Source organism: Pelmatolapia mariae, linkage group LG20 (genome assembly GCF_036321145.2).
Source record: "Pelmatolapia mariae isolate MD_Pm_ZW linkage group LG20, Pm_UMD_F_2, whole genome shotgun sequence".
In the NCBI taxonomy this organism is placed as follows: domain Eukaryota; kingdom Metazoa; phylum Chordata; class Actinopteri; order Cichliformes; family Cichlidae; genus Pelmatolapia; species Pelmatolapia mariae.
Window position 1 is genome coordinate 42,929,005 of NC_086244.1, and position 26,656 is coordinate 42,955,660.

Consider the following 26,656-nt stretch of genomic DNA (forward strand, 5'->3'; position numbering starts at 1 on the left):
AACAGCTTGGTATACTTAAACCAAGGATAGATATAGGAAATCTGTGGTGCCACAGGCACAAACAAGGAATACAGGCTGGGAAAGCTACGAGTGACCGAGCTCCGTGGTCCATCCTGGATACCTTGTGTCCGCAGCGATTTGGCTGAGCTGTAATGTAGCAGGTAAAGACTTCGAAGACGCTCTCTTCATTTTGCAGCTCTTCACCCCACATTTGCAGCAGTGCATCTTTGGATGATTTGCTCTTCAGGTAGAACAGGTAATAGTCATTCAACTCCCCAAAAGCTGGAGATGAGGAATTTCCCCTGAGGATGAAAACAAGACTCTGAGCTAAAGTTCAATAAAAGCTGAACGAGGTTCCAGAAAGTGATTAGATTAAAAAACAAGAAACAATAATAATACAATTAAACGCGTGTACACATTTCATAGTGTCAATGTGAGCGCTCGAGCAGAGTAGAAAACAACCAGTCCATCTGAAGAACTCCAACGATTGTAAGTGGGTGAAACATGGGTTTCTGTAGGAGTCTGGTTAGCATCTTTGCTTACATTAGCAGAGGAAGAAAAAACTGTTCATTTTAGCAACATTTGCATAAAACTTAAGCTTATATAAACAAACTTTGATCTTAAATGTTTTAGAACAAATGAGTCACATATTTAACCTCCTAGGACCTGGCGTCCACATATGTAGGCATCACATTTTCGGTTGTCTAAATTTTGCTCTACAAGGGCCTGATATCCACTTACGAGGACGTTATACTGCCTCTGTTCTATTGAAATTTTAAACAAGTATCCTCGTATGTGGATCTCTTTTCTTAGAAACAAAAATCAGGTAAATAAAAAAAAAAGAAAAAAAAAGTAACTCTTTGTTTTTACATTCATCAGGTCCCAATCAGCCCAAATATCAAAGAGAAATAAAAATGCATGCTATGAAAGAGTTTGGGTCTTAGGAGGTTAAAGGAGAAATGCATAAACAAGCAAGCAGCAGGGTCTCCTGATGGTGAGCTTTGGAGCAACAGCGAGCCTAAAACCTGCATCATACTTCCCACGTCTGCCAGTCTGCCAGGGTCCACTCAGCTCAGAGTGATGGCAGCTTTCTTGTTAACACACAGTGAATACAATGGTCATGAGGACATCAGTGTGTTTGCCCGTTTATTACCGAAAAAGAAAACCTGCAGCTACAAGAACAGACATTAGAAAACTTATCACATAGAACAGCTGTTAATGTAACTCCAGTATGCACTTAACAGAGTCAAAGGCTGGAGATGAAGGATGATCCCTGTGGACAACAGCACGACTCACAACTCGTACGCAAATTCTTACATACACTTACGCAATAATTTGCATAAATTGAGCCATTCAACAAGAACAGCCCTGATTTAATGTCTGAAATGTAACAATGAGGACATCGTGATAAATGAAACCTACCATCTGCCATTGGGAAACTCGTCCCAGTCCTGGGTTCTGTAGATGTAGCTCTTGGGCCTGGAAGCCCAGAAGATGGGTCGAACATCTTCTACCTTCCGTTTGGGATGGGCGCTCACTGCCCAGGGAAGAGGCCGCCTGGCACAGAAACACACTGTCAGCCTCTCTCTCAGGGCAGGAAAAGAAATAAAGGCCTGCTCTACAAAAGACACTGCTCAGTGAAATGAAGCAAATACTTTGGTCACTACTTTGATCACACATGAGTTCTTGATGAACGAAGCATTCAAGCTGAAATACTTTACTATGTAATGTAATGACAATAAAATGGTCAGGAGATGTAATAATCAACCTTTAGAGCAGATTCAAAATTACACCTAAATTGAAGTTAGAACTTACAGGTTGATTCAGCGCAGTGTTAGCATTTCAACATGTGTCACCAAAGTTGGTGTGAGGCAGTAATGTTTATGGGAATCTCCTCCCAGACTTTGAAAAAGGCATCAGTGAGCTCCTGAACAGTCAATACAACCATCAACAGATCTGCAATTTGAGCAAATCTCACTGTGGAATCAAATTCCACCCAAGATGACTGGTCTAATATGCTGTTATAGAGCACGCTGTAGGTATTACAGGTACTGCACTGCAGTGGTTTGTATCATATCTATCTAATAGACTCCAATTTGTGCATGTAAATGGAGAGTCCTCTTCACACACTGAGGTTAATTATGGAGTTCCTCAGGGTTCAGTGCTAGGACCAATTCTGTTTACATCGCATAGACGAGGATCTGTCTGACAGAGGTGAAGTATGGCTGCGAGTCGAAAAAGCAAGATAGACTCCCCAAAGCATATTACTATTGCCATATCCTCTCATTATCCCCACATGGTCAGGGTTTGATTTCCAGTCTTTAAAGTAGTAAATGCAGCATCATCCCAGACTCCTTACAGCACGTGTCAAACTCCAGGCCCACGGGCCACATCCGGCCCGGCGTACATTTATGTCCGGCCTGCGAAATCATTTTATACAGATTTATTATTAGTGTTATGCATGGCGATATGAGGTGCTAATAACACACAAACAACAGATCCCATAATGCAGCGCTGCAGCCTCCTTACTGAACGCTAGGCTAACTGGGAACATTCCCGCATCAATCAAGTCAAACGTCTGTTATTGAAGCTAGCCGCTCACAATGGTGGAGAGAAAAGTTGATTCTGAAAGCAGAGCCTTTCAGTGCCAGTGGGAGACTGAATATATGTTTACAGACATTGCTGGTAAACCCGTGTGTCTTATTTGTGGAGCTAATGTGGCTGTAATTAAGGAATTTCATTTAAGACGGCACTACGAGACAAAACGTCAGGATAAGCTGAAAAACCTAAATGCAGAAACTACAGAAGGTAAAAGAGCTAAAGAAGAATCTGACATTTCAGCAGAGCAAAATCACAAAGTGAAGCTGTTGTGAAAGCAACTTTTATTGTAGCAGAGGAGAAAGCCAAATCAGTCCAGTCATTACGACTCTGAAGAGCTGCATGATGAAGCTGTGCGACTCTTGTGTCCAGACAAAACGCAGATTTTGGCAAATGTGAGCCTGAGGAGAAATACGGTTGCTGATCGGGTTTGTGAGATGGCCACTGATTTAAGAACACAGTTGTGTGAAAGAAGCAAAAACTTTATTGCATCCTCTCTTGCTGTGGATGAAAGTATAGACATGACGGACATTGCACAGCTGACCATCTTCATCCGTGCAAATATTGGACATTAAATCGATGCACAGGACAACGACAGGAAAAGACATTTTTGAAAACGTATGTCAAAGTGTAACCGACATGAAACTGCCCTGGGACAAGTGGACTAGTCAGCAGGATGCGAGTAAAGATGCAGGAGGAGAGCTGTACCGGTGAGTTAACAGCATATCACTGCATCATACACCAGGAAAGGCTGTGTGGTAAAATCCTAAAAATGGAGCATGTAATGATCACCGTAACGCAAACCGTGAATTTTATCCGAGCTAAAAGTTTAAATCACCGTCAATTTCAGTCTTTTATGCAGGAACTAGATTCAGAGTTTGCCGACATGCCATCATACAGAGGTCCGTTGACTGAGTTGGGATAAAAATTCTCAATAGAGTTTTTGAGCTCAGCAAGGAAATCTGTCAGTTCATGGACATGGCATGTATGATGCGGTGAAGGCATTTCAAGTGAAGCTGTCACAAATGCACCAGTGCAACCTGCCTCACTTTCCCTGTTGCCAAGTAATGTTGAACCAAGTCAGCGGACTTTGCTGATAAACTGAGCGCACTGCACACTGAGTTCGCGGCGCTTTGGTGACACAAAAAGAGAATTTCGAGCTGCTTCACAACTCATTTACGTGGAAACTGCACCTGTGCAGATTCAGTGTAATGTTACACTCAAGGCAAAGTACGACACTGAATGGCCCGCAGAGTTTATTAGTTCCATTCCTGAAGCAATGCCCAGCTCCGTCTATATGCGGCTCCAACCTTGTGTATGCTTTCATTTATTTTTTCTGGGGTTTTTGGCAGCATGTTCATATTTCTAACTTGCATAATTTTGTTTTTTTTCCCAACTTTAATTTTTATTAGTTTTAGTTAACATTGAAAACCATACAGTAGAGCTGGGCGATATAAGATTTTTTCATATCACGATATGTTTTTTTCATTTCAGGCGATAACGATATATGTCATGATATAAGCCAAATTATAACGGCGCTGGCACGGCTGGCAGCCTTAACCCAATTTCCCTCGGGATGAATAAAGTATAATCAATCAAATAACTATATTTGTAAGATTTAAATGTGCCGTTGCTCACGAGTAAAATGTGAAATAATCTGCAGCTTGTTTTGAATTAAATATTTATTTCCCATAATAAGTTCAACAGGGTAGATGTACTTAAGGAACATGAGACTTCAGTTTCAGATAAAAAAAGGCAAATATTGCAAACTACACAAAAGGCAGCTGCTAAAGCGTTTAAGTTTCAAAATAGAACAAACAAAACAGACTAAATTGTCAATTCCACTTAGAAACAAAATTTTAATTCTAAAAATAAATCTTAGTTTGTTTTACAGAAGAACAGACAAAGTTGACTAACTTTTGTCAATATCAAATAAACTGAGAACTAAAAGGAAATTCTCAATCTCTCCTTGTTGTATAGCTTAGCTTTTCAAACAGTTTTAACAGTGACTTTAGTCTGACAAAAGCCGAATGACGAATTAGCGCTTTCAGTCAGAGATTGAGCATGCACCGGTTTATTGTATTTCCAGACTTGCTTTCGGCACAATTTACAGTGCGCGTTACTCTGTTTTTTGTCAGACTTGAAATAGCCGAAATACCTTCACACTACGGAACTTCTATGGCCCTTCCGTTCGACAATCTCTCCGGCATTGGAACCATCATCGGTTTTTTCTTCGGTAACCTTCGCTCACGCTCTCGGTTGATTTTTCTCTAGTCGGCACACTTATTTCCTCCATTACCCGGGCGGCACGGCGGCTGGCAGCCGCTTCCCAAACAAATACACATGTGCGGCTTGGCACTTGTGCTGTACGTAACAAGTCACGTGACGTGACGCTGCGGCTGTGATTGGTTCGGCTCTGTGCTACTTAATTTGGATTGGCTGTTCTTAAAAAAAAAAAAAAAAAAAAAAAAAAAAAAAAAAGGAGGACAAGAGGGATGAGGCCTATCGCAATAGTTTAATTTTTCTATCGAGAAAAAGTTATTTCGCAATACATATCGTTATCGTTTTATCGCACAGCTCTACCATACAGTAAAGAAAAATACAAACAAACAAACATACGAACAGTCTGGAGTTTACATTTCTTTTTCCTTCTGTCACATGCAAATTTCTTGTTATGTTGCGTTTTTGGTACCACTACGGAATGCTTTCCACTTCCTCCATTGTCTATCGTATTTACATCCCATCAGTCTAATATTGAATGTTATTTTTTCCATCTCTGAGATACCCTCTACAATACTAATCCAATCTCGTTGAGTGGGAGGGTCTGGGTGTGACCACTTCTTTGTGATTGCTTTTTTGGTTGCGGCTAGAATTATTTTTGCTAGATATAAGTCCTCCTTTTGTATCTGTTCCTTTATGTTTCCAAGATACATCACTTGGCAGGTGTTTGGTAGTGCATAACCCAGAATATTATCCATGGTCATTTTAAGGTCTTCCTAATACCTTTTAATTTTTATGCACTTCCAGAAGACATGTGAATGGTCTGCTTCTGTTTCTCCACACAGTCTCCAACATTTCTGTGGACTTGAGGTCTGTTTACTTTTAATTTTGGGTGTGATGAAAAAACGTGTCAAATTTTTAGAGCAAAATTCCCTCCACAATGGCGAATTCGTTGTACTATGTTGTATTTCACACATACTGACCCATTCCTTCTCTGTTATAGTTATGACCAGTTCAGCTTCCCATTTCTTTTTAAGGTAAAAGGTTGTGTCCTGTCTATCTTCTTCTAATGATCTATAGAAAGTGGAAATTGCTTTGAATTGTTTTTGTTCATAGCAATTTTTTACTATTCCAATAACACCCAATGGTTTTTCAAGCCAGTCGGACTTTATTTGCTTTATGTAATAATCCCTAACTTGCAGATATCTAAAAAAATCTCTATTTTCCAATTTGTATTTATTTTTTAGTTGTTGGAAGCTCATTAGTGTTCCATTTTTCATTAGAGTACAAACTGCTGTAATCCCTTTTAACTCCCACCGTTTGAATGTTTGATCCAATTGTCCCGGCTTAAATTTTTTATCATGTCTAAACCATCTCAGCAAAAATAATTGTTCTTTTAACTGATGTTTTTCTATTACTGTGTGCCATATGTCTAGTGTAAATTTCACAATTTGATTCATTCTACTTTTGTAAGAGGTCATTAATTCTTTGTCAGAGATAAAAATTTGAATTTTGTTTCCCTCAATTTCTTTCTCAATTTCCTTCCACCGTGCCTCACATTCTGGTCTACACCAACCAACGAGAGGTCTACATTGGGCTGCGTAAAAGTATTCCCTTAGGTTAGGCAAAGCCATCCCTCCCTTACACTTCGGGAGTTGCAATGTTGTTAGCCTTGTTCTGGGCTTCTTCCCATCCCATATAAACCTTGAGATCATCTTGTCCCACATTTTAAATTTTCTTAGAGGTATAGGAAGTGGGAGTGATTGGAACATGTATAGCAATCTTGGGAGAACGTTCATCTTTATTATTTGAATTCTAGAGTAAAAATTTATAGGTGTTGTTGACCACCGTTCTAGATCTTTTTTTATGTTACCCTCCACCTGATTGTAGTTTGTGTCAAACATAGCAGATAATGATTTTGTCAAGGTTACGCCCAAATATTTCATGGTATTCAAGTGCCAATTTAGTTTATATTCATCTCTAATCTTTTGAGAAGGTGTATAATTGAATGATAAAATTTGTGTTTTGGATACATTAATTTTGTAGCCCGACAAGTGTTCGAAGCTATGGAATAGTTGCATCAAAGTTGGAAAGCACTTGTCAGGATCTCGTAAGAAAACAATGACATCGTCAGCAAATAACTTGCATAATTTTGACAGGATATATTTTTATGAAGGGCAAAGTTAAAGTTTTTAAGTTTATTTATTCTGGAATAATATTCCTGTCTGTTTTTATTCACATTTATGTTTAAAAAACATTGTTTTAGTGTGTTCAATAAACGTTTATGTTGTTTGGCCCCAGACCTAAAGTGTGCCTTGAGTTTGACACCCCTGCCTTACAGGATGTTAAGAGATCAACATGAGAGAGGAAATAGCAGACGATAACTGGGAGATCATGTTAAAAATCAGTACTCGTTTTTTGTTTTCACTCTTTGCTGCAAAGCAATTTAAGACTATTTTTCTCCTTCTGTTACAAAATCAATCAAAATGGATTATATCATCTATAGTCTAATTATTTCAAATTTTCCTCGTGACTTCTGTTGATCATTTGTTGCGAGGTGGCCTCAAATGTCTTAAAAAGTGCCAATAAATTCATTTTATCAAATCAAATCCACACAATCAGGCATCACTCCTTTCCCAGCAGCTGTCCCAGTCAGCTAACTTGAATGTGCCGTTTCACAGTGTGTCATTTGTTTTAATCAGGTTCAAGCTCAGCTGTCAAAGCTGGAAGTGACGTCACCCCACAGGCTGTTCCAGCACCAACGCTGGAAAAGAAGGAAATGTTTTGTTTCTTAGGAAGGTGAAACCATCCATGCATCTGCAGCAGTCTAGTACAGTGCTTGGTGTTTGCCCTTACACAGCAGCACAGTGATGGACAGAGCCTGCTCAGGGCACTGCTGATGGTTTATTTAGCCAGTCAGACACACACGGCTGAGTCTGACTAGTGTTTATGAGCACCGCGGCCATTTTGGATGGTGACTCAGGGATTATAGGACTTCTCCAACTTTCTCAGTTGGAAGTTTGACTTAAGGAGACATTGCAGTTGACAATTCCAACTGGGAAATCTGAAATTCCCACTTCCAACTTCAAATGGAACACTTCACAGCTGTGCAGTGCTCTACTCTGTTCCTGTGACAGAGTATAAGGGTCACATTAAGAAAACTGTGTGGTTGTGTGGAAATGGTTGACGAAACTACATTTTCTTATTAAGCTCGACTGAATCTCACTTTTGCTCAAAGCACTGATGTCCTGCTAGACCTTAGTGCAGCGTTCGATACTGTTGACCATAATATCCTATTAGAGCGATTAGAACATGCTGTAGGTATTACAGGTACTGCGCTGCAGTGGTTTGTATCATATCTATCTAATAGACTCCAATTTGTGCATGTAAATGGAGAGTCCTCTTCACACACTAAGGTCAATTATGGTGTTCCACAGGGTTCAGTGCTAGGACCAATTCTGTTTACATTATACATGCTTCCCCTAGGCAGCATCATTAGAAGACATAGCATAAATTTTCACTGCTATGCTGATGACACCCAGCTCTATCTGTCCATGAAGCCAGGTAACACACACCAATTAGTTAAACTGCAGGAATGTCTTAAAGACATAAAGACCTGGATGGCCGCTAACTTTCTGCTTCTTAATTCAGATAAAACTGAGGTTATTGTACTCGGCCCTGAAAATCTTAGAAATATGGTATCTAACCAGATTCTTACTCTGGATGGCATTACCTTGGCCTCCAGTAACACTGTGAGGAACCTTGGAGTCATTTTTGACCAGGACATGTCCTTCAAGGCACATATTAAACAAATATGTAAGACTGCTTTCTTCCATTTGTGCAACATCTCTAAAATTAGAAATATCCTGTCTCAGAGTGACGCTGAAAAACTAGTTCATGCATTTATTACTTCCAGCCTGGACTACTGTAATTCATTATTATCAGGATGTCCTAAAAACTCGCTGAAAAGTCTTCAGCTGATCCAAAATGCTGCAGCAAGAGTCCTGACAGGGACTAGAAAGAGAGAGCAGATTTCTCCTGTTTTGGCTTCCCTTCATTGGCTTCCTGTTAAATCCAGAATTCAAAATCCTGCTCCTCACATACAAGGTCTTAAATAATCAGGCCCCATCTTATCTTAATGACCTTGTAGTACCATATCACCCTATTAGAGCACTTCGCTCTCACACTGCAGGCTTACTTGTTGTTCCTAGAGTATTTAAAAGTAGAATGGGAGGCAGAGCCTTCAGTTTTCAGGCCCCTCTTCTGTGGAACCAGCTTCCAGTTTGGATTCAGGAGACAGACACTATCTCTACTTTCAAGATTAGGCTTCAAACTTTCCTTTTTGCTAAAGCATATAGTTAGGGCTGGACCAGGTGACCCTGAATCCTCCCTTAGTTATGCTGCAATAGACGTAGGCTGCCGGGGATTCCCATGATGCACTGAGTTTTTCCTTTCCAGCCACCCACTATGTGTTAACAGACCTCTCTGCATTGAATCATATCGGTTATTAATCTCTGTCTCTCTTCCACAGCATGTCTTTATCCTGTTTTCCTTCTCTCACCCCAACCGGTTGCAGCAGATGGCCCCGCCCCTCCCTGAGCCTGGTTCTGCCGGAGGTTTCTTCCTGTTAAAAGGGAGTTTTTCCTTCCCTATGAGCAAGCACCCACTCATAGGGGGTGCTTGCTCATAGGGAGCAAGCACCCCCTATGAGTGCTTGCTCATAGGGGGTCATATGATTGTTGGGTTTTTCTCTGTATTTATTATTGTGCGATCTACTGTACAATATAAAGCGCCTTGAGGCGACTTTTGTTGTGAATTGGCGCTATATAAATAAAATTGAATTGAACTGAATGTTTGATTGACTGACCTGGGGTCTTCTATCCACAGGCCCAGCTGTCGAAGCACCTCCATGGTCGCAACTTCACGGTTCAGCGTGTAAAAGTGGACACCTGGCACCTTGCCACTGTCCAGCAGCACACGGCACATCTCCACTGCTTGCTGTATCCCATAATTACGGATAGCAGCATCGTTGTCTTTGATAGGCTCGATGACTTGGGTGATCTCCTCTGGGACCTCAAGCTTGGAGAGCTTGACAAGCTGACGCAGAGACTGGTAACCCTGAACAACATGAACACACGAAAGTTGAGATCCACTCCTGTGCAGCTCTAACAGAACGTACTGTTATCCAGCAGCTTCACGTGTGGTCAGGTCGCCCTGCTGTCACTGTGAGACTGCTAATGCTACAGTGTCTGTCTGAAACATTAGCTCCATCGAGCCGTCGTTCCCTGTGTGGAAGGCAAAAGGGAAATCTGGACCATGACGAGTACATTTAACACTCTTTAGTATGACTGCAACCAGCTACCACTTTGACTGCTCCATGGTTCAGATGACGAAAGAGGAAAGCACAATCACAGGGAGTCTAAAGAGTAACAGAACACAACACTATCACTTCAAGGAGGAGGGAATTGCTTTGAAGATAAAGATAAGAGGATTCCTGTTCCTAGAAGAACTTAGTTACCTGAATGGGGAAGATTCCTGGTAAGATGGGACATGTGATACCAATGGCTCTGCAATCATCCAGGAACTTGAGGAAAGTGTCGGGCCTGAAGAACAGCTGGGTGATGACAAAGTCTGCTCCAGCATCCACCTTCTCCTTCAGGTGCCTGAGATCAGCTTCATAGCTCTCTGCTTCAGGGTGGCCTGTGGGGTAGCCTGGACACACACACACACACATTTAAATTAGCGACGAGCCACTCAAACTGCATCCTGCTGACCTCGACGGTGAGAACATACCAGCGACGCAGATGTCAAAGTAGTCATCAAACTCTGAGCGGATATGTTTGACAAGGTCGATGGCATAGTTGAAACCGTCCTCCTCTTCCTCCCAATCTTCTCCTACTGGGTCTGTGAAGATATTTGGCACACGCCTAAGGTTTAAAAACGTGCACAGCTGGATGAGACAGGTCGCATCCTTGTACAACAAACTAGATGAGCTTTGAGCGCCAATTAAAACAAAGAGGGAGATCCATTAGTTTGTATGAATCGGGGAAAGTGCAGCTGAATCCAGGGCGTGTTACGGTGAAGGAACATCTCCACAGATAGGGAAGCATTAGCAGTGGGAATGCATCCATTTTAATTGCCAAAGAAAAACTTGTCCGTCAGCGATGAGATTGTTGACATTCAGCCATCAGCTGATTCAGATGTAGCGTGTGACATCACTCGCTGCATGCAGCATGCCTGCTAACGCAGCATTTAAGTGCTTTTATGGTTGTAACCGATGATTTTAACAAAGTGTCACAGAACATTACAAACAGGACATAAACTGTCCGCCTCTGCAGAGCACTGCTCGTGCATGCGGCGCTGTGTTAACAGTCCATTGTAACGTCTTGATGCATGTTCAGTCATCCAGGTAAAGAAACCCCAAAAGTTGATTCTGTTCATCTGGATGTTTTCAGTGGGAGAAACGTGTCGTCACTCATCCAAGTGACTTCTTCAGTCTCAGCTGACTGCAGGTTTCCAACCTTATAAACATAATGATCATTTGCCTGAACTGAAACTAGCACCACTGAAGGAACAATGGGCTGGGAGATCAGTTCCTTCATCATAATTATGCAAATTCTCATGACAAATGTTCCCTCTAAGCTGCGCGCGTGCGCAATTGCGCACTGCTGGCACGGTCTCTGCGCACAGAAAATCTGCATTGCGCACAAAGAAAAAATCTAACCTGAATTGAAATTAAAATTAATACTTTAACAATTGTGTTCTGCAGTGTTAGTCAGTAAGTGACTGGCTGCTCCCGTAGATTAGAACGATGCCACCTTATCCCATAGTCCAGCCAATAATGCGATTCACATTTGTATATACGCAGCTAATCAACGTCGTTGACAGGCTATGACAGCGTCCTTATGTGCCGACACCGGTGTTTTAGCTAGCAAAGCGGCGTGGCTGATGTGGAGTGAAGCCACGTTAATGACAACGTGTACAACCATTGGAGATGTGAGCAGGACAGACGGAACAATTGAAGGAAAAAGTGTGGACTTTATACCAGTTTTTAAATTGTGTTGATCGGCCACGTAAAACCAGAGTTATGATAAAAATATCTGCAAAGTTTGGTTTTCTTCCTGAATACTGTCGTTGTTTATATTTACTGCGGGAAGAAACGGTAAAAACGGCGTTTTAGAAGGAAAACGCTCGACAGCACTCTCCACCTGTGAGCAAAAACAAAACCAACCCCCACCCTTTCCTATTGGTGGAAAAAAGTACCATGTGGACCAATCAAAAAATGATATGGCAACATGGCATTTAGTTGTTTAGGGAGGGGGAAGTTTTAGGGGTGACGGCGTGTTTGAGATGTGAGAGATTTGCCACGTTTAGCACAAATCTTGTGTAGTTAGTGTGTAGTTAGTGTGTAGTTAGTGTGTAGTGTAGTCAATAGTTTTGTTGTGTGTGTCAGAACAATGAGGCGACTGCTGAATGTTACAGGTGTTACAGGAGTGATACATCTCCTGTTGTCAGGCCTGCAGGTATCAGGCTGTTGTTCTCCTTTATCTCATAGTGGACACAAATTATTTTTGGAGTGACACAAATAATTTGTGTGGCATCAAATTTGATGCAGAACAGCTGATTGTTCTGTAAATAGTTTGAAATGTTTATTTAAAAATGCCTTGGCTGCATTTTTAGGTAAACAGCTGCAAAAAACTTTGTTTGCATAACTCAGTTACTTTTTTGAAGAAGTAACTATATAATTAATTGCCCAACATTGGTCTTTATATCCTGTATTTTGCAGACAGAGAGTTACAGGACTCTCTCCCAGACCACAGACTCAGACTCATAATACAAGTCAGAGCTTTATAACAAAAATAAATAAATAAAAATAAAAATATATATTTTTTTTACTTCCAATAGTGTTAACATGCTACACAGGTCATGAACAAGATTTTTTTTAAACTTTCATTGTAAGTGGGCTAAAGCAGTTAATTAAAAGTAGTCTAACATAAATGTAAATGCTGTAATGTGATTATTTTAATAAACATGTAACTTGGATGGATTCGATGCTGGCGTGACCACAGTGCACACGTCTGCTGTTGCTCACAGTGGTCCAAGGGACCGCTCAGGGAGTTTGTGTGTTTGTTCAGACACGTGAAACATTAGAGGGAACATTGCTCATGACCATTGATCAGCAACCATCAGGCCAGGACTCTGCAGTCTATTTACACCTACAGGCCAGTGGACACTCTTTCAATGATGAGGATGTACACATCCTGGACAGGGAGGAACGCTGGTTTGAGGGCGGAGTCAAGGAGGCCATTTACGTGAAAAGGGAAAGACCATCTCTGAATCGAGGAGGGGGCCTAAGGGTACAACTCTCTGTGAATGGTACTCATGGCCATTGATCAGTGGCTGTTGATCAATGGTCATCAGAATTTGCATAATTATGACTAAGGAACTGACCTCCCAGCCCATTGTTCCTTCAGTGGGCTGGTTTCAGTCATTATGCAAATATAAGGTTGGGGAAACCTGCAGTCAGCTGAGACTGAAGAAGTCACCTGGATGAGTGACGAAACGTTTCTCCCACTGAAAACGTCCAGATGAACAGAATCAGCGTTTGGAGAGTCCACTGTAACCCACGCCAGTGTGGAGAACACAGTCCACTGTTACACCGAGCAACTTCACGTCACCTGACATTTGTCTTTACTACATTTTTTTAAGCCATTCGAAATCATGCTGCTTGTTGATTTTCAAATATTTTTCTTGCTTGCAGTAAGACCAAAGTAAAGGTAAAAGTAGGTCTGACATTGTGTTTCTAATTCTCGTCTCAGAAGCTGAATGTGATCTGGAATATTTCAGAGCACAAACGCTGCAGCAGGATGTCTCCATCAGGTTTTACATTTGCAGTTTATTAGTTTTTTTTTTTTTTTTTTTTTTTTTTTTAAATAAACGGTACATCCTGAGAGATTTAGTACATCACAGGCTGTACAGAAAAATGTATGATTCCATTAATAATTCATTTAATTTAAGAGTACGAGTGTTGTTGGCGTGCTGCTGTGTGAAGACATGATAAAAATACTCGACAGCCAGTGCTACCCTTCAGTGGGCACGCCTCTCTAAATCCCACATCCTCTTGTTCTCGAGTTATTGCATTCACGGGATGACAATGCCCCATCAACCTTTATGGCTGCTGAGCTGCTGCAGAGAGGCTGCAGCTCAGGAAGTACAGCGGATCATCTAATGACTGAAAGGTTGATGGTTTGATCCCTGGCTCATACTAACCCCAAGCTGCTCTCCGGTTTATCTGTTGGAGCGTAAATGTTAAACAGAAGAGTGCTGGTATGGCTACCATCAGCATTACCTCCTCTTAGTGCCATGATATTCTTCAGGCCCAGGTGCTTTGCTTTGGCCAAGTAGCCAGTGATTTTCTCTTTGCTTTGATTGCAGCAGGTTAGGTGGAGGATGCTCTCCAGGCCACAATAGTTGACAGCTGTGCTAGCAATCATCAATGATGAAGTTTCCTTGTCTGAACCTGGGTCGCCTGCTGGGTGCCAGGTAATGTCGATGAACAGGGGCCCACCAGAGCCCATACGGTCAAACCTGTAGAAAAAACACAAAAGTACACTCAAACCAGGGGTGGGAGTGAGGTAGTAAAGATGAACACATACATAACAACCACAATCTGGACTTGAGGGCTGGGAGCCAAACCGGGACACGTTTTCCCAGATGGGCTCAGTCAGGTGTTTTCAGTTTTGCGGGTAAGATCATAGTGTGTACAGTTTTATGATTCATGAAGCTTTTATTGTCACACATTTGAGGACGTCTGCTGTGGAAAATTCATATCAATGTTTGTACTTTTTTGGTGGACTGTTCATTAGTCTGTGCCTGTTGGGTTTATTATTCTACCAAGAACTGGATGTGCTCCAGACAGTGTTTTGTGTCTCAGAGTTCCCTGGATACATCTCAGTGTGATCACATACTTCATATCAGAACAGCTGTCAAATTGCAACCTTCTGTTGATTGCTCATAAAAAGGATTTTTGTGATTAAGTTAAAGAAGGCGTGAAAAGGTCCCAATCGTGAAATCGGTCAATTTTATAAGCATTAGAATAAACATCCTGAGGCAGTGGATGCTGCCTGTGGACCAAAACATGAGTTAAAAAAAAAAAGTCGGACTTTTTGGGATATGTTACTGCCAGACTCGGTCGCTTCTACTGGATCCACCCCCCCCCCCACACACACACTATCATCTCTCCTGTTGCTATACATAGCCCTACTATCACACGCCTGCCTTTCCTTGTCCCTCTTCAGTTCCCATCTGCACCCACCAACAGCCCCACCAGCGGTCGCTGTTAACCCAGGCTCTGACAGGGACGTCTCATTCTTGATGCGTCCCGTTTAAGTTCACATACCGTGATATGAGGTTAACAGCCCCACTGGCTGTGCGTGGAGGGAAGAACTCCAACGAGAACCAGCGGTCTCCGGACTCCATCCTTCTGCGCATCTTGTCCCGCAATCTGTCCGACCGGTAAGCATCCAGCACCGGCGTGGAGCACCGGGAGCTCTCCTTGGAGCTGTCCCCGCCGCTGTTGCTGGCCCCGCTGGAGTCGCTCTTGCACTGGCAGGTGCCATCCCCTCGCTGAACCTGGTTCACCATGACTGTAACTTACACTGGGAAGAAGAACAGATACGGCGGCGTGTTCAGATTTAATGTTGCCTGCATGAGAAAACGTGTTAAAGCACAACTTTAGCTAAATGTTCTCCACATCCCGGATATAACAGCTGTTTCCGACTTACCACTACAGCAGGCAGCACGGCACTCACACACGCTACATCCTACCTCTGACCCTTTACATCACGGGTTAAATATGGCCTGACTGAATGCTGACCGACGGCTGCGATAACGTCGGTTGCCTAACAGCGACGCGAGCGGCTCGTTATAGCTCTTGCGCGCACGCGCTGCTTAAGCTAGCTGTCCGGGCTCAGCACGTGCTCAGGCTGCATTCACACGTAAACGCAGAATCGACACATCGAGTCAACCGAGTGCGCCTAACGCCATCGTGCTGGACTGATTTACACTGGTGCAATGTGCAGATAGTTTATACCACCTCCTCGGTCCTGCTGCCTTTACGCCCCTGCGCTCCCATTCGTCCACAGCCACAAAAATAAGCACTGCTACAGCTGCAGCGAACTTTACGCTAAACTGCTTCCTCTTTGGAGTTTTCCAACAGTTTGCATCCTTTACAGTTGCAATACTGCCCCCTTCTGTTCTTAGTGCTCATTCTCCAAATGGTCTGCAACACAAAGCGCTCTTCTGAATCAGAACTCTGCAACACGATTTGGTCTTTCGTGTTATCAGCTTTATGTTGATCTTTCCAGATTCTGCTGCCTCCTTTCGGTCGATCCCATCCTCCTCCTCTGACGCACAAACTCTCCATATGTCCTCCTTCACTACATCCAAACTTTCAGAGGTCTTCCTCTGTGCCTCCTGCCCGGCAGCTGTCACGTATCCTCTCTGCACGCGTCCAAACAATCTCAGCCTTGCATCTCTAACGTTGTCTCCACTGGCAGCTAAGGAAGAATCATTTAGGGCCAGCTCGTCTGTTAAGGGCTGAGTGAGACACGGGTGGAGGATTTACCCAGAGGACAGGTGCATTATTACAAATGATCCCACTGCATAAACCAGAATGTGTGACACCTGACCGTGGGCTGTGTGGAAGCACACGAAACATCATTTCCTATCCCGAGCCCTCTGTCCTACGTGCTTAAACGCGCGTGTTATTTATGGTCCTGCCACATCATCAGCTGTGGCATGTAGGCTCAGACACGGAGAAGCTCATAATCGCTGTGTACTGAGAAAAGACGTTATTGTGAAGCGGCCTCCTGCAGAGACCCCACAAGAATCTGAAACACACTTCCTCCTGCTGGGCTTCAATACAACACGGGCGGCCTGTGACCCTTTACTGGGATCACTGAATCTCCTTTTATTACCACGTTGACGTCCCCACAGTGCCGTTGGGACTGCGGCCACTCCTGCTGCACCTCTCCATGGCTGATGGGCTCAGCCTATCAGGCCTGGTTGTTGCTGGTACTGCTGTCCACGGTGCAGCAGCAGCCACCCCGACAGCTAAAGTGGCGCTTAATCGGACACATACAAACAAACAAATGTATGTGTGCTTTTTTCAGGTTCTGCCGTTAATAATCTTATAAATCGCACTGGTGTGTTTCATTGGAATATTCTCCTCCCGAATAATATCCGTGTCTGCGCCTCTCTGTCGTAAAACTGACGCTGCGCCTCTTCTTAAACCCGAGCGGGAGTTTTTAAAAAGGCTCCCGCTGTTGTGTTAGTAACAGCAGATGACGCCATTATAGATTAGAGTCACATGAGAGCCCGCAGGAGAGCCACAGCAGGCAAACCAAGACACTTTTAAAGCGAGCTGCAGTGTTTAGTTTAAATCTGTGCCGTTCGACTCTGAAGTCTGTCGCAAATCCATCACACGGCTACCACAGAGGGACACTGTCTGTTACAGAGCAGAGACATCAAATATCCGAGGTTGGCACTTTAAGAGGAACTGTCACTTTTCTAATTTTCTACGGGAAGCAAACACAACATTGTCCTCACGCGAGACTTGCGTTGTTGCGTTTACTTGTCATCGGAAATCCGCAATTCAAACTTACTTGGAACGTTATTTGTTATGAATACGTTTTAAAAATGTAAAACGTTAGAATCCAGCTATATTCAGATATGTTCGGTTATTTTCTCCGTTCTTTGTTTTACATTGTTGATTCTACTGTATTTTCAAAGTCGTCTAAAACAATCTTTACCTTTTTTGACAGCCCCTGAATACAGCATGACACAACAACGAAGATGGCTTGCTGTGGAAGATGTTTTTGTTGCCAGTGTTGTTGTAGAGAGGGAGAGACACGGACCCCAGAAGAGCTGGTAAAGAAAGACGTGATAACAAGCACAGGGAGCATCATCTGCTTATGTTGTGTTTACTTTGGGGTTCCTAGGATTTCCCCTGAGCTATTCTAAGCGCTTTATTCTGGCTGAGCTGCTCCACCGCGCTGCTCACTATGTTCTCTTGTCTTGGTTCTTTTGCAGGAAAGCGAGGAATACTTATTAATGCACATTATGAATGTATAGTCGTTAAGTCAGCTGTAATATTGCTGCTTACAGAAGTGAGAGCTTCCCGTTTTTCCGTGTGACGATATAGTCCGTGGACCAAACTCCATTTATAATTTCTTCAGATTAAGCAATCTTCTTATTTTAATCAATTAAATCTGCCTCATTTCATATGGTTTTAATGTTTCAGTAGGTGTGGGGAGCTATTGTGCAATGCGGCGTGTTTGTCGCGTGGAAAATGACCTCTTTCTATTTATTTCCCCACATTTTGAATGTTGTGATTACACCAAGCAAAGACGTAGTCTTGCAGGACCTCCGAGAAGTATACTGCGAAGGCAGTATGGACATAGCCCGGCTTTATTTGCGTTAGTTAAACATGTAACCTGGAGTTTGTGCATTTAATTGAACGCTGCTCTTAAGTAAAGCTGTGTAATTCTAACGGGACAGCTTCACATGAAAGCTCTGAAACTTTCAACTACACACATTTAAAAAGTAAAGGTTACTAATCGCTGTAGTTTGTAACCACAGCAGAGTAAATGGAGTTTATTGATGGACTAGGAGACCTACTGTGGAGACAATTACCTTCCAACTGTAACTGTTCTAGTTCCAAAGTGTAAAACAGATTTAGATCTGATTACAACCAAATATAAAAACATTTATAGATTTTCTGTATTGACAGTTTAATATATGCAAATTCCAGCAACAGTGCTGCTTATGTCTTCATTTTGTGGTTTCAGTGAGGCACAGCTTCACATGTTGCACATATAAAACATATTCCATATCTAAGAATCTGTGAACAAACTGTTGCTTCTCGCTGGTTTTAAACCAAAAGTCCGAGCATCACTTCCTACAGGAACTAAGTGTGTCCAGTGTTGGATGCTTTGGATGGTGGTGCAGGAGTCGAGTGCTAATTCCACACTCATTTCTTTGTTTATTTCCTCTTTATTTATTTGTTATTTATTATTTTTTCCAACATGCAGGCGCACACATTTAGCTGAACTTTTAGTAAGAAGCTTAATTTGTGGTCAAATATCCTTGTGTGTATATGTACATACATACATAATTATTATTGTTATTTGTTTGTTTGTGTGTTTGTTTGTTTACCCCCCCCAGACAATCCTTGGGGAAATCCCAGACGAGGAACAGATCCTACCCAGGAAAGACTATGAGGTGAGACTTGCTGGAGAAAGCCTTCAAAGAGATATTATATTATGTGTTTAGAGCGATCACGGTGGGCTGCCTGGACCAGAAATGCCAGAGCAGATTTATTTTTTCAGTACTGGACACAATCGATGTGTGAGGCAGGAAATAGTCACACAGTGTTTTGTGTCCACAGAGCTTGGATTATGACCGCTGCATCAGTGAGCCTTATGTGGAGGTCCTGGAGGGGATGGACAACAAGGTAAGACAGGTTAAATGTGTCATCTGCTCCTGTGTGGATGACGCCTGTGCAAAGGCTGTACCTTATCTAATCAGCAACGCTGTCACCGATGCACATTTATTGTATTACATCACATGATGAGATCACTAATAGTAGGACTTGTGCCAGCAGCTGATCTGTTAAACTGTATGTGATCTGTATTAAAGTTGATGTTCCACAAAGCTCTGCGTTTTTAATCTTGATCAATGTTACTAATCAGCTTTTCATATTTGATTTGTTGATTGCACAGACACACAGAAACCACTCTATTATAAATATTGAGCTAGCTCAAATATTTTAATATTAACTTGAACAAACTTTCTTTTTAAAAATGTTTCCTATTTTCTAAAAGTTGTGAATGATTCATAATCAGATTAAGGAAACATTTTCTATGCAGTGTTATGTTAGAACAGGTCACGTGGGATCTGTCCACTTTATTGGGGCAGATCTCAAAATCCAAAGAAATATGACTGTAACAATAGTTTGAATCTAGAAGTCATGTGGATCATTGATGGATTTAAACTTAGACAGCATCACGATCTTTTAGCCTCCATTTAATCAAAGTTTCTGTAACATGTCACGGTCACTGCAGTGATAATAACAGTGTTCCAGGAATTAGGAAACACAGCAGAGAACAGCACTCTCCTACAGCTGGGAGGAGGTCAGGGATGAAAGCAGCAGGCCGTTGGGATACTGTCAGACAGTACTGCTACACATGGCCAGTCACAGAGATATTGATGCGACTGCCCTGGAGTGCCGCTGTTACACCACCATACCTGCAAACGTTCTAGAGCTACGTCATTGTCACCAAGCTTTATTCTTCGGCCCTACATTCGATGTATGAGGCATATACAGATGGCAGCATTTGTATACAGATCATTGAGAGTCCTGCGGGCTGTACTACGAAGCACGATTAGCATGGTTAGCTGTATCACTACAGAAAACTTTTTACCTGCTAAACCACTATAGTAGCTTATGCTGAACACAGCCTGGTCACAGGGAGGTTCTGTCTCCATCACTTCTTTTATTTACAGCATTTTTAATCCTATATAGATTCAATGCTGGGGGAATACATTTAGTATGTGGAGCTTGTGAACTCACTAAAACCACAGAATAAAGTGCAAACGGTGCAACTGGGAACGTGTGTGTATTAAAAACGTTTTTAGACTCTTTTTTAGTCTCTTATATATGAAGACACAAAAACTGGTTTTTATTTTCTTGTCTGCCAACAGAAAGCCAAAAAATATGAGGCGGTGCATTGGATGATGGTGTTTGCGATCGGGGTCACAGTGGGCCTGGTAAGGTGCATTCTGGGTCTTCTTTTTGTTTTGCTGGATTTCAGCTGCTGAATAAGAAACGTTGCTCTCTTTCAGCTGGGCCTGTTTGTGGATTTTTTCGTACGCCTCTTCAACAAACTAAAGTTTACTGTGGTTGGTGATTGTATCCTTTAACATGGCTCTGTACGTGGAGGACGGGCAGATACCAAAGCAGCTAAATATTGGGCAGAAATGTTGTGCCTTAGAAGATCCTCGCACAGAAGGAGAGCGTTTGTAAAGTTGCACAAAATATTGCATTATTTCTTCAGAGATTGCTGACAGCTGGTGCACATTTTTATGCCCTTTTTCTTTTGTGTTTGTTTGAACATTGTCCAGAGTTGGTCCAAACAAATGTCAGGTCTATCTTTTAGTTCTAGAAATAATTCAGGGTGCATTCATGTGATGCAGATGCTGTAATAATAGTGTGAAGTGTTGTTTGGTTCATCCTGTGCTGTATATGTGTGTTTTCATGCCTGGGTTTGATCCCTTCGCTACTATCTGTCATATGGTTTCTATTTCCTGCCTGACTCTTCATCTAAAGAGTGTTACTGTGTGTAACCACACTTTGTTTGTTGATGATGGTTATTCCACTTTAACTGAAGCCTCCAGCTATAGAGAAGTGCAGTGACAAAGGCTGTCTGTCTTTGTCCCTGCTGGAGCTCCTGGCGTTCAACATGACCTTCGTCTTCATTGCCAGTGTACTCGTCCTCATCGAGGTAAGCATCTCAGCTGCAGCTGACAAACTCAGGAAAGAACTCCTGCTTTAACAGTTAAAGTGTGCAAATTCTGCAGTCCTTGCATTTGAGACCTGTCTACCTACATCTCTACCTGTCCAAGTTTGTTAACTGGTTGTAGCATGTTGTTTCATTCTGGTATGTTTGTGATACTAGATTACGCACTGACCTGCAGTATCATGTTTTCAGCCTGTGGCTGCAGGATCAGGGATTCCAGAAATCAAAAGTTACTTGAACGGAGTGAAGATTCCTGGAATTGTTCGACTCCGAACTTTTCTCTGCAAGGCTGCTGGAGTCCTGTTCAGTGTAGCTGGAGGTAAAGTGCGTTTGACTCCCTGACATTTACTGTACCCAATAATAATATTATCAACAACCCAGGGTGGATGCACGCACACAACCTCCTCCTCCTCCTCCCTGGTTACTACTGTTGTTTCCTTCCTGGAGGCGCAGGGTAGACTCTGTGTAGAGTTTTCATGTTCTTGGGCTTGTTTCTGAAAGTTGTGTAAAATATGGACGTCACAGATGCCCTGCGGTATTCCCTGCGTGATACTTGTTAAGCATCTTTTTTTGTAACCTGCAGACACCACAGGCAGTCCTGTACTCTGACAGCAAAGCACTTTATTGGAATATTTTGTAAGTTGTGATCATAATGACTTCATATGGGAGGTGCAGAATTGGGAGCAAACATAGAAGAAATATCTTTGTGCTCCTGGTGGTGTTTTAGGTTAACTAAGGCAAAACAAGATCACTAATGAGGTTTTATACTTTGAGAAAAAAGTCAAGCAGTGTCAGCTTCTGCTAACTTTAGAGCAAAATGATGTTGATGATGAATGATGAGCCAGGGTCAGAAGGCTGATGGACTGACTCTGTGTGCTCAGGTCTCTTTGTGGGGAAGGAAGGTCCAATGATCCACAGTGGAGCCATCGTGGGAGCCGGCCTTCCTCAAGTACCCCAAAGCTTATTCTAGTTTGCTTAGTTCTAGTTGTTGTTGTTGTTTTGTGAAACATTTTGGACACTAAAAATAGCACTGGTGTTATTCTTGTGATTTGTCTGGTCTTGTGGATATCAGACCTTTTCTCTCTCCATCAGTTTCAGAGCATTACTTTCAGGAAGATCAAATTTGACTTTCCCTACTTCCGCAGCGACAGGTATGTGACAGTAACGATCCAGATTCAAACTAAAGTTGGAATATGGTGTAAATGTAAATAAAAACAGAATACTAGGATTTGTTCAGTGCTGTGTGATACACAGCAGACCCTGATATCCTGAAAACCTCAGGGACCTGCTGGGGACCTACAGATGTAAATCTTTATTGATCTGTGCTGCACAATTGCCCAAAGTTAAACCAGACTCTTAAACTGGACCCTGACGCTGACTGGGAGCCAGTATAACTGCTTTTGCAAGGGTGTGACACAAGTTTACTTACAAGCCTTGTAAGTGACGAACTTGCAGATTGTGGTCCGTGGCTCAGCTGCAGGAGGCGTGGAGCAGTGGGTTCAGAGGGCATCGTTGGAAGAAGCTGACCGACACAGCTTCATTCAAGGAGAGTCTGTTGAGAAAAAAGAACAGGGAATTAATAATCTGGATAAGATGAAACATGGGAATGATTTCTAATACAGAGCGTGGTGTGAATTCACAGCTGCACTCTTGTCCTCCTTACTAATCCTCTGCAGTTCCTGATTCACTGACTTTGCTCCATCCGTCCTCTCTCTTCATCCCTGAGCCCCTCACAGCACTCCTACCATCTTCTCAACACACTCTCTTCACTTGTTAGTAGATTTCAGTTGTTATTGTTAACCACACTAACCTGCTGTGCATCCTTTCCTTTCCAGCTCATTTTCTCTTTGTAGACAATCAGTACAAGTCCTTTTGTCCTTCGTTATCGTCCAGCCTCGCATCCACATCCTAACCTCGCCTGTGCTCCCGGCTGCTTTCTTCATCTCTCTGCCTAGGCCACATTTTCTTTGACTATTTCCTCATCTTTCTCATCTGACTTCTTCACTCACCTCTTTTCACTCTCAGTTTGGTTATGCAAACCACTTTGCATGTAATCATTAGTTACTACTAAGCTTTGACTCTTTTCCACTGCTCGTCTTGGGCCCTGTCTCCTTCCCTTCACCCCCAGCTGGTCGCTGCCCCTCCCTGAGCCTGGTTCTGCTGGAGGTTTCTTCCTGTTAAACAGGAAAAACTTAACAGGAGGCCACGTGCTTGCTCACAGGGGATCTTCTGATTGTTGGGTTATTATAGTGTCTTTACTGTACAATATAAAATGCTTTGAAGCAACTGTTTTTGTGATTTGGCACTAAATAAAACAGCATTCAACACCACCCCTTTAATTTCCAGCTTCAGACTCATGATCCTGTATGACGCTGTCTTCACCTTCGCATTATTTATGTGTCCTCTCTTAAAGATTATCCCTACTCTGGTATAACAGAGACTCTCCAATATTATCGACCAGTTCTCTCTCTTTACTATACAAAGTATTTTTAGTTGTTCAAAGAGTTTGAATAATCTCCAAAGCACCGAATTTTCTTGTAATTTGTAGTTTACACAATGTTCCAACTTTTTGGCACAAACACTGTTACTGCTTCCTAGCAGTGTAACATGTGTGACATGTGACTGACAGTTTTCTTACCTGTTCTTCAGGGACAAGCGAGACTTTGTGTCAGCTGGTGCTGCTGCTGGAGTAGCTGCTGCCTTTGGTGCTCCAATCGGTGGCACCCTCTTCAGTCTGGAGGAGGGCTCGTCATTCTGGAACCAAGCCCTTACATGGAAAGTGGTAGGTCACCCTTTATAGTTACTTCACCACAATTTCTTTGATACAGATGCACTGATACCTCTTTGGATATCATATTTAGGAGTTACACTGAAAAGCTATAAAATAAAAATTCATTCTATTCTTCTATTTCTATTTTACCTGCTTCATTTGTCATCAAATATTTGGGCGACCGTGGTTCAGGGGGTTGGGAAGCACATCTGTAACCGGAAGGTCGCCGGTTCAATCCCCGGGCTCTCTGTCCTGGTCGTTGTGTCCTTGGGCAAGACACTTTCTCCTACCGCCTAGTGGTGTTGGCCAGATGGCGCGATATGGCAGCCTCGCTTCTGTCAGTCTGCCCCAGGGCAGCTGTGGCTGTAGCTTGCCTCCACCAGTGTGTGAATGTGAGAGTGATTGAATAGTGGAATTGTAAAGTGCTATGAAAATGCAATCCATTATTAAATAACAAGAGAACAAGCTTTACTTGCTCGTCAGTCAATTGTAAAATTGAGCTGTGAAAATGTGCAAAAACGTCTTTAAACAGTTGATGGTTTTGACCTAAAGCTGAAAGTTTGCACGACAGAGTAACGTTTGCTTTGGATCAGAAGTACACCAAGAGGATAAAAGTACATGAAATTTGATCCTGTCATTTTTCCCTTATTTGCAACACCAATCTATCTGCTTTATAGATGTAGCCAGGTAGACCAGGACACAGTGCACCATCCAATCTCTCTGACCTTTACTGACCAATGAGTGCGATTAAACCTTCCTCTTGTCTATCTACTGTTTTAGCTCTTCTGTTCCATGTCGGCCACTTTTACTCTCAACTTCTTCCGTTCGGGCATCAACTTCAGCAAGTGGGGCTCCTTCCAGCTGCCTGGCCTCCTGAACTTTGGAGAGTTCAAGGTTAAGAGTTTCTTATCTTGTTATTCCATGTGGTACAAAATGTATCTTCAAAGCTTAGATATAGTATTTTATTTTTTATATAAAGTATGATGCTGAAATAACAGACTTTAGGTCTACACAGAGACTCATTGTAGGAGCACCTGATTTGCTTTGATTTGATTTGATTTTGAGGACTGCTCCAAAAGCAACATGCCAACCCTGTGGGTAGGGAAACACTGATCTGGGGTGACTAAACTTTACCATATAGTACCTTTTTATGTGGTTTCTTCCTTTAAAAAGGGAGTTTTTCTTGTTGCCAAGTGCTGTTCACAGGGGCTCACATGATTGTTGGATTGTAGGGCTTTACCTTACAGTATAAAGTGCCTTGAGGCACCTGTTTTTGTGAGTAGGTGAAATGTAAATACAACTGACACAAATGAAGTTAAAACAGGAGAATCTCAACTAATCTGTTCTGACATGTTTACATATGGATTTAAGAAACAGAGTCTGTGGGGTCACCATTAGCCCGACTGTTCCACCTTCTCACCTCATATCTGCTCCTCACATCATCGTTACTGCCTCTTCCTGTCTGTGTTATCTCTTGCAACCCAGTTTATACCCGCTGTGCAGAGCTTTCCAGTACTCGATAAGAACGTTGATGTTGAACTGATGTGATAGCTGCTGACATGACTAAAGATCTGCAGGTCGTGCACCACTCAATTTATGTAACCTGGCAGCTGTGTTGAAGACGCGAGTGTCGGATTTCGCAGGTCTTTAGCCCAATTTTAATGATGTATCAGTACAGATGTGCAGAGATTGACGGATTCTACAGAGGGAGATGTTGCAACAGTTTGCAAAGATTAGACTTTGTAGAAAAAAACTTGGAAAAAGAAGCTTGGTGATTCGTTTGCTTGCAGTTTTGACTTTTCCTTCTGTACCCACACTGATGTGGATTTTTTATCCAAGTGGCAAAATCTGTCATTCGGGAGAATACATTTTTCTCTAGTGTTTTTGCACTTTGAAAACAGCTCATGGATGTCTCCTCATCTGCTGTTGAAACTTGCTCCATTTGTCAAAGCCTTGAGAATTTATATTTGTTGCCACTGTTTGCTTTCTCTTTAGAGCAAACACAATCCTTCTACGGACTTGATGCCAACCTCCTGTTCAAATCATCCAAATATCAGACCCCAAATTATTATCACTAATATCAGCCTGATGTAAATATTATTATGGTTTTATTCCTCTTGCTGACCAGTGTCCAGATGGAGACAAGAACTGCCACCTGTGGACAGCTGTGGATCTTGCCTTCTTTGTCCTGATGGGTGTGGTGGGCGGCCTTCTGGGGGCGCTCTTTAACTGCATGAACAAGAACCTGGCCAAGTATCGCATAAGACACATTCATCCTAAGGCCAAGTTTATCAGGTGAACTGTTTGACCATCTTTGATCCCATCTGTGCTTTTCACGTTCATCAGACTGTGACACTAGGAGCCGAGCAGTTTGGTGTAAGACAAACATGAACTGAAGTGAAAGGTTTTTAAAGTGATCTACTGATAATGCATAAATGTGTGAACAGCATCTACAATTCAATTTTATTCATATAGCACCAAATCACAA

General features: G+C 42.4%; 2 protein-coding genes across 6 annotated transcripts in view; one reads left to right on the forward strand and one right to left on the reverse strand.

Moving 5' to 3' along the window:
- Positions 1–17,647, reverse strand: part of mthfr (methylenetetrahydrofolate reductase (NAD(P)H)) — a 22,153-nt gene extending 4,506 nt beyond the window's left edge. Inside the window, exons 1-8 of one of the 5 annotated variants that reach the window (XM_063463104.1) lie at positions 17,631–17,647; positions 15,218–15,476; positions 14,168–14,406; positions 10,612–10,722; positions 10,337–10,530; positions 9,686–9,936; positions 1,423–1,557; positions 122–302 (exon numbers count right to left, since the gene is read on the reverse strand). In XM_063463104.1, coding sequence (XP_063319174.1) covers positions 122–302; positions 1,423–1,557; positions 9,686–9,936; positions 10,337–10,530; positions 10,612–10,722; positions 14,168–14,406; positions 15,218–15,462 — 1,356 coding nt within the window. In that variant the 5' untranslated portion in view covers positions 15,463–15,476; positions 17,631–17,647. The other 4 variants (XM_063463102.1, XM_063463100.1, XM_063463101.1 and 1 more) reach the window with 4 other exon arrangements.
- clcn6 (chloride channel 6) overlaps positions 17,637–26,656 on the forward strand; it is a 21,862-nt gene continuing 12,842 nt past the window's right edge. The window contains exons 1-12 of the mRNA XM_063463098.1: positions 17,637–17,748; positions 19,045–19,101; positions 19,268–19,333; positions 20,584–20,649; positions 20,725–20,791; positions 21,277–21,383; positions 21,591–21,717; positions 22,280–22,347; positions 22,491–22,549; positions 24,048–24,180; positions 24,949–25,062; positions 26,297–26,463. Coding sequence (XP_063319168.1) covers positions 17,674–17,748; positions 19,045–19,101; positions 19,268–19,333; positions 20,584–20,649; positions 20,725–20,791; positions 21,277–21,383; positions 21,591–21,717; positions 22,280–22,347; positions 22,491–22,549; positions 24,048–24,180; positions 24,949–25,062; positions 26,297–26,463 — 1,106 coding nt within the window. The 5' untranslated portion in view covers positions 17,637–17,673. The remainder of the gene's footprint in view (positions 17,749–19,044; positions 19,102–19,267; positions 19,334–20,583; positions 20,650–20,724; positions 20,792–21,276; positions 21,384–21,590; positions 21,718–22,279; positions 22,348–22,490; positions 22,550–24,047; positions 24,181–24,948; positions 25,063–26,296; positions 26,464–26,656) is intronic.